The sequence below is a fragment of the Ascaphus truei genome, chromosome 5, assembly GCF_040206685.1.
Source record: "Ascaphus truei isolate aAscTru1 chromosome 5, aAscTru1.hap1, whole genome shotgun sequence".
In the NCBI taxonomy this organism is placed as follows: Eukaryota; Metazoa; Chordata; class Amphibia; order Anura; family Ascaphidae; genus Ascaphus; species Ascaphus truei.
In genome coordinates this window covers 308,541,517-308,550,023 of record NC_134487.1, presented here as the reverse complement: position 1 = coordinate 308,550,023, position 8,507 = coordinate 308,541,517, and the positions used below count along the sequence as shown (strand labels likewise).

Below are 8,507 nucleotides of genomic sequence, written 5' to 3'. Positions count from 1 at the left end.
ACTACAATAATCTGGGTTTGTTGAATACATTTTAGAAGGACGTTCAAATCCTACAAAGCTTCAATATGTTGTACTTAAAATATCAAATGGAAGACCACAGAAATGGAAACCTTAATCTGAATGATATCACTGTAATAATGGCATGAGTCCAGCATCATAAGCAAAGAGAGAATAGAGCCGGGTAAGGCTGCGCGTATAGTGACGGCGACGCAACGTCGCGGCCAAACAAATGTATTGTCGCCGGCGCTTATAGTGGGAGGGACAGCGCTACCAAAAATCTGGTAGTCAGCGACGTCTCCAAACAACAAATGACAACTATCACAATGGCGACGGGTGACGTCATCGGTCGCTTCACCGGCTGTATAAGCGCAGCCCTAAGACGGAGAGGAAATATTTAATATCATTAAAACCACAAGATGATAAAATTCCAAAACAACGTGTACACAAAAGAAAAGGTTGTGTTCAGCCCACGGATAAATGGTTCACAGACCGTAAGGGCGCTCTCCATTTGGGTACAATGCTTGCACATCTTTGCGTTGTGTAAAAACAACAAGATGCACTGATCAACATGACTCCTTATGGTAAATTTAAGTTGGCTGAGTACACTCCTCTGACATGTAATCGTTGTGTATGCATATCAGTACACCTCAGGTTAATACAATTTTGAGTTGCAACTTAACCCATGCAGGATCCCCCAATACACCTGTGGGCATACCCCATGGGTCTGTCCTGGGACCTCTTCTTTTTCTCACACTATGTGAACTTACCACATCTCTGTAGTTCAAGTATCACCTATAAGCTGATGACACACACATTTACCTTTCAACCCTGACCTTACACCTGCTGTACAGAACAGTCTCTGAATGTCTCTCTGCGTTATCATCCTGGATGGCCCAACACCAACTCAAACTTAAAATGTCAAAGTCTGAGCTTCTTATACAGTTGTGTGAAAAAGAAAGTACACCCTCTTTGAATTCCATGGTTTTACATATCAGGACATAATAACAATAATTTGTTAGTTAGCAAGTCTTAAAATTAGGTAAATACAACCTCAGAGGAACAACAACACATGACATATTACACCGTGTCATGATTTATTTAACAAAAATAAAGCCAAAATGGAGACGCTTGAAAAAACGAAGTACACCCTTACTGCTTCCATAGGAATTAAGATGCTAAGTAGCAGACAGGTGCTGCTAATCAAATGCCCTTGATTAATTGATCATCAGCAAGTGTGACCACCTCTATAAAAGCCGAAGTTTTAGCAGTTTGCTGGTCTGGAGCATTCAGGTGTGTGTTAACACAATGCCAAGGAGGAAAGACATCAGCAATGATCTTAGAGAAGCATTTGTTGCTGCCCATCGATCGGGGAAGGGTAATAAGGCCATTTCCAAACAATTTAAAGTCCATCATTCTACAATGAGAAAGATTATTCAAAAGTGGAAAACATTCAAGACAGTTGCCAATCTTCCCAGGAGTGGACGTCCCAGCAAATTCACTCCAAGTTAAGCCCGTGCAATGCTCGGAGAAATTGCAAAAAAAACAAGAGTTACATCTCAGACTCTACAGGCCTCAGTTAGTTAAATGTTAAAGTTCATGAAAGTACAATTAGAAAAAGACTGAACAAGTATGGTTTGTTTGGAAGGGTTGCCAGCAGAAAGCCTCTTTTTAAAAAGAACATGGCAGCACGGCTTAGGTTTGCAAAGTTGCATCTGAACAAGCCACAAGACTTCTGGAACAATGTCCTTTGGACAGATGAGACCAAAGTGGAGATGTTTGGCCATACTGCACAGTGCCACGTTTGGCGAAAACCAAACACAGCATATCAGCACAAACACCTCATACCAACTGTCAAGCACGGTGGTGGAGAGGTGGTGATTTGGGCTTGTTTTGCAGCCACAGGACCTGGGAACCTTGCAGTCATTGAGTCGACCATGAACTCCTCTTTATATCAAAGTATTCTAGAGTCAAATGTGAGGCCATCTGTTCGACAGCTAAAGCTTGGCCGAAATTGAGTCATGCAACAGGACAATGATACCAAGCACACCAGCAAATCTACAACAGAATGCATGAAAAAGAAAAGAATAAAGGTGTTGCAATGGCCCAGTCAAAGTCCAGACCTCAACCCGATTGAAATGCTGTGGTGGGACCTTAAGAGAGCTGTGCATAAACAAATGCCCACACACCTCAATGAACTGAAGCATCGTTGTAAAGAAGAGTGGGCCAAAATTCCTTAACAACGATGTGAGAGACTGATAAAGTCATACAGAAAACGATTACTTCAAGTTCTTATTGACTTGGGCGTTGAAACTTAGGTCTTGTCAAAAGAGGAGGTTGCAAATACTCATCCAGTGATCCCGATCTACCACCATCTCCCAAAGATCCACAAGACATTGGTCGACCCTCCGGGCCGACCAATTGTCTCAAGTATTGGATCTTTGGGAGATGGGCTCTCGCGCTATGCCAATAGCTATTTACAGCCCTTTGTGAGGAGTCTACCCTCGTTCATTTGGGACTCGGGAGATTTACAAAATGTCAAATGGAGCAAACAATTTTATATGGGTTACCCCTGCTGTGACGTCTCTACTCAATCATTCGTCACGACCTGGGGTTGACAGCTGTCCGCCATTATATAGAGGGTCCCAATAGTTCACTTTTGCACACTTCTTTTATTATTTTTTTTTTTTTTTTTTTCTACTTGCGCACAATTATTTTTTGTTTGATAACACATTTTATTTACAGCAAAGGGGCTCTTCTATGGGGACACGTTTTGCCCCCTCTTATGCAAATTTGTTTGAGTTGGGGGAGTCTAAATTTATTTTTGGGAGCACCAATCACTTTAGACACTATTGTTTTTCTTCAAAAGGTTTATAGATGATTTAATTATTATTTGGGATGGAGACACAGATACACTATCTTTTATTGATTTATATCAATAGTAATACTTATAACTTTGTTTTCACTCAAAATTTTAATTTTCATCACATACACTGTCTGGACCTTCTGTTATACACTGATATTTATTTTATTTATAAATGTTTTACCAGGAAGTAATACATTGAGAGTTACCTCTCATTTTCAAGTATTTCCTGGGCACAGAGTTAAGATGACTAATATATAGTTACATAAGTATACAGTATATACAAGACATTGCATGCACAGTTAGAGATAATCTATATTATAGGCGTATGTAACAGTTACAGACCAGATTACAATGGGATCATATATAGAAGTGCATGCACACTGCTAAATGGTGCTGGAGGGGGGTACTTATCTGCCGGTGTCCAGGGAGGTCCAGACATCCCAAAGGAGATCAGCAAAGAAAATGGAAGCAAGCACACGGTCTTCTGAAGAGGGCTCTTTCCTTGATAAAGGCAATTTTTGCCAAAATGTTGCACCCTTTGGTGGCACATTAAATTGCATCTTCAGAAGACCGTGTGCCTGCTTCCATTTTCTTTGCAGATTAAAATGTGAGACAGCTTTAGTTTTGAAAGAACTTAGGGCCTCATGCAGAGAGCATCGTTATTTCAAAACTCGCCATTTTTTGTTCAATTTCCCTCAGAAAACGGCATAAAATGGCGAGTTGCGAAAAACGCGCCATTTTTTTATTTCTATGTTTAAAACTCGCCTCGCGGCTGGCGAGAACCTCCATCGCGCCATTTTTAAAACTCTCCGAATGCAGAGAGGTGCGAACGGCAAGTAGCGGCTGTTCGCGCCAAAAAAAGGCGCGATTCTCGCATTTTTGCCGCGCCACGAAAATATGGCAAGATGGCGCTCGCCGCCTATAGTAAAGGGGAAAAAAAAGGCGCGAATTTGTTTTTACACGTTTCTGAAGCGCGCATCTCGCCAATTTAAACTCGCCACACGCATCCATGTTAAACATAGCAGAATTCGCACTTTTCTGCATATGGAGAATAAAACTCTCCAAAAAAGCTACTTTTTATGAAATTCGCCATTTTTAAAATTCTATGCTCTCTGCATGAGGCCCTTAGACTGGTGGCGGCTGGTAGAGTCTCCGGTAGGTTGTTCCAGTTTTGGGGTGCACAGTAAGAGGAGGAGCGGCCGGATACTTTGCTGAAACTTGGGACCATGAACAGACCATGGCCTCTTGCAGACGCACTTACCATAACACCCTACTACTCTCTCTGTAAGTTCCCCTTACCACTTAGATTGTGAGCTCTTCGGGGCAGGGAATCATTTTCCTAATGTTACTTTCATGTCTGAAGCGCTTATTTCCATCATGTGTAATATTATGATGTCCCATGTATTACTGCGGTGATGCGCTGCGGGTGGCGCTATGTAAAGATATACATACATTAAGAAGCACTGTCTGAACATTGACAGTGTCCCCTCATAGCTTGTGTACACAGTGCTGTATGCTGTGTGACCGTGTCCCCTCATAGCTTGTGTACACAGTGCTGTATGCTGTGTGACCGTGTCCCCTCATAGCTTGTGTACACAGTGCTGTATGCTGTGTGACTGTGTGACCGTGTCCCCTCATAGCTTGTGTACACAGTGCTGTATGCTGTGTGACTGTGTGACAGTGTCCCCTCATAGCTTGTGTACACAGTGCTGTATGCTGTGTGACCGTGTCCCCTCATAGCTTGTGTACACAGTGCTGTATGCTGTGTGACTGTGTGACAGTGTCCCCTCATAGCTTGTGTACACAGTGCTGTATGCTGTGTGACTGTGTGACAGTGTCCCCTCATAGCTTGTGTACACAGTGCTGTATGCTGTGTGACCGTGTCCCCTCATAGCTTGTGTACACAGTGCTGTATGCTGTGTGACTGTGTGACCGTGTCCCCTCATAGCTTGTGTACTTCTCTGTCCCTAATTTCTTTCACCTTTTCTAACAGATCAGGATTTCGCCGTCTCCTCTGCGCCTCCAAGTAAAAAGGCTCGGCTGGAAATAAAGAAGAGAGAGAAGCCTGAAAGAAAGCCTCAGAAAGAGACCGTATCCCAGCGAACAGCACAGGAAAAGAGGTGCACTACCTTCCACAAGCATGTATTTGCCATAATAAAGCCCCATGGCTGATCTCTGAAATTAATTCAATGCTATACTTTACTTATCAACTAACTCCAATAAACAAAAAACCTATGTGCCAGTCCCATATAGCACTATATATAGTGGAACAGTATAGACAAAGCACTCGCACAATTTTTTAAGTGCTTGACTCAGTTATCTTAATAATCATATCCACGGCCCAGATGGCTTTGCAAATAAATAGTATAACAAATGTGTCCTGGTGCTAGGCCCTCGCCTCGCCTTATTATTCAGTCTCATAATAAAGAAGCGCAGTCTCCCTGAGCCCGTGCACGAGGCTAACATAATAATCATCTATCAGGAAGAACCCCAACTTCTTCACCAATTACAGGCCGATTTCCCTGATAAATACCGACATAAAGCTCTACGCCACGATCCTGCCGGTCGAAGGCCTTATCCACCCAAAGCAAGCAGGGTTCTTAGCGGGAAGAGGAGTGCTGGATAACACCACGAGCATTATTCATCTAACGTATATTATAAACATGGCTGGTGTCCCGGCCATGCTCCTCGCTGGACGCCGAAAAGGCCTTCGACCGAGTGGACTGGCAGTATATGTTTTCAGTGCTAAGAGCATTTGGACTGAGAGGAGGTTTTGTCAGGGGAGTCCAGGTGCTGTATATGGGTCCAGGGGCCAAACTGAGATGTAATCGGAACCAGGCAGGGTTGTCCCCTTTCATCGCTGCTTTTTGATCTGATAATCGAGCTTTTGGGTTGTGCAATTAGGAATCACCAAACAATTCATGGTCAGCCGGTCACTGGAGACCAGGAATTTACACCTTTTATACCTGGATCATATCACTGAGCAAAACCAAGAAGTAAAACAAATTGTGATTTATTCCTTATAAACAGACATACACACAATGGATTACAATATACAGGAGAAAACACACTTACTGGGGGTCTGGGCTACAAAACGAAACTTTCCTAGTTTAAATAGTCCATAAAACAAAGTCTTTAGGTTGACCGGGACTTAGCCTGAAAAGTAATCGAAATCAAATCGTCATAAAGTTCCTGACGCTACCGCTGTATCTCTTCCGGAGATGCCAAAATCCCTTGACCGGGAGATAGTACCAAAAGTCCTGGTACTCTTTTCGGCGTGTAGTTCCAACCGCGACCGATATGTTCTCTTCTCAGAACTGGACCCTGAAAAGTGGGACTTGAAAATGTCGGAAGCCGGTCGCTGCTATTTCTCACAGAGCATCTTTTGGTGATTTCAAATTTGCCGCTGCTGTTTTGGCGCTTAGAATCTGAGGTCCGGATTGGCTGCTGGGTTTCTTATAGTATTTCAGATTCATTCATGAAATACTACAACCAATCTGAGCCTGGGAACTTTACAACCAGCCAATCAGAGGGCTGCCAGTCTTCCAAAGCCGGGCAAGCGCTTCTCCTGAATGTAACAGGGGCATGTGCGAGTTTGCCACCATAGCCACTTGTTATTCAGAAGCCACCCGCTGGGTTAGGTGCCTCCACGTCTGAGAAGGCAAATGCTGGCTGCGATGACTTGCATTGTTTCCTGTACGTGGGTACGCCACCTAACCATCCTGCCCAAATGGCTTTAACACCGTGTGACGTTAGGGGTAGCTGACATCCCAAAACTGTGATGAAGCCCAGCTAGCTACCCCAAAATCCATGTAACTTGGCCACCTATGTAAGGCTTATTTTGGCCAAATGTACTTTAATATCTGGGGGAATGTGTAATGCACTATGTATGTAAGCCCAAGCACTTTATTCCCTGTAAATGCAATACCCCTGCTTAGTAAGTCAACATTGTTCTGTGATGTGATTTGGGAGTCAGCCCTGTAAGTGTAAATTGGATTGTGTTCAGTTCTAAGATTACAGGCTTGTAATGTGATTTGCATGTGTACATTTCAATGGAGGAGACTCTGTGATTTAATCAACCGAGGTTCCTGCAGAGAAGGTGGTTTGAGACAAAGTCTGGGAGCGTGGAGGTGTTAAAGACATTTGGTGAGTGGGAAAGAGTGGACAGTCATATCTGCTCTGATTGGCCAGCAGCCCCTGTCCCATGCAAAGGATAGCAACAGAGGGCTATATAAGAGGCACTGCTGATCAGAGAATCTATCTGAGCGACTGTCGTGGTGTGCTCACCACAAACTAGACGGGACTGCGAGGCCGAGGTGGGGATAGATACAACACCAACCCACAGCCGCGAGGGCACGTCTTGATTGTAGATTAGTCGGTGTAGCCGAGTCGGGGTTGGAGAGGTACGGATCGTTGCGGGTACTTAGCCAAGGTCGGGTTTGGAGAGGTCCGGATCGTCGTGGGTAAGCCGAGGTCGGGGAGCCAGAGGTGCGGAGTCCAAGAGTAAAGCCGGGTCGGTACACAGGAGGTCACTGAAGCAGGACAAGGTAGCGAGAGACTGGGAACAAGGCACAAGAGAGGTGAACACAGGAACTTAGACTATGCTCAGCCGCTGAGTGAATGGAGAACAGGGAATAAATAGGAGGGCTCACCAATGGGAAGCTGGAAGGAGGAGACTGCAGCGAAATAGGTTCCAGGTGCAGGAGGCACCTATGCTTTAGAGGAGAGCGTGCGCCCGTGAGTGGGGGCATGCGCGCGACTTTGCGTGTGCACAGCACGGCCGGAGGCAGCAGATGCGGATGCGCGCCTCTGTCCCGGTGGCATCTGTTTGCCCGCGCCGGCGGCGGAGGACAGGAGGGGAGGGGTGGTTCCGGAGTCCCCTGCTGGTAAGGGCAGTGCGCGCGCCGGTAGCGGCACAGTGACTAAATTCCTACGGGAAGCGCGCCGAAGGTGGCGTGACTCCACAGCCCTCACAGAGACATTCTGTAAAGGAGTTTGAATCTTGACTGTGACCAGCTGGAGATACATGTCAGAGGGGTGCTGCGTGATCAGCACTCTGATATCCTGGACGAGAAGCGGACAGGACAAGCCTTCTTGAACCAGGCCCCTGCACCTAGCGAGGCTAGAGACTACTCCCCAGGCCCCTGCACCTAGCGAGGCTAGAGACTCCTCCCCAGGCCCCTGCACCTAGCGAGGCTAGAGACTCCTCCCCAGGCCCCTGCACCTAGCGAGGCTAGAGTCTACTCCCCAGACCCCTGCACCTAGCGAGGCTAGAGACTCCTCCCCAGGCCCCTGCACCTAGCGAGGCTAGAGTCTCCTCCCCAGGCCCCTGCACCTAGCGAGGCTAGAGACTCCTCCCCAGGCCCCTGCACCTAGCGACGGTAGAGTCTACTCCCCAGGCCCCTGCACCTAGCGAGGCTAGAGTCTGCTCCCCAGGCCCCTGCACCTAGCGAGGCTAGAGTCTGCTTCCCAGGCCCCTGCACCTAGCGAGGCTAGAGACTCCTCCCCAGGCCCCTGCACCTAGCGAGGCTAGAGTCTACTGCCCAGGCCCCTGCACCTAGCGAGGCTAGAGTCTCCTCCCCAGGCCCCTGCACCTAGCGAGGCTAGAGTCTACTGCCCAGGCCCCTGCACCTAGCGTGGCTAG

The 8,507-nt window shown here is 46.5% G+C and overlaps 1 protein-coding gene across 1 annotated transcript in view; it reads left to right on the top strand.

The window, feature by feature from the left end:
* Positions 1–4,837: 4,837 nt before the first annotated feature.
* RAD51AP1 (RAD51 associated protein 1) overlaps positions 4,838–8,507 on the top strand; it is a gene marked incomplete at its 5' end in the record, with an annotated part of 35,933 nt that continues 32,263 nt past the window's right edge. The window contains one exon of the mRNA XM_075599212.1: positions 4,838–4,983. Within this exon, the coding sequence (XP_075455327.1) occupies positions 4,838–4,983 (146 nt within the window). The remainder of the gene's footprint in view (positions 4,984–8,507) is intronic.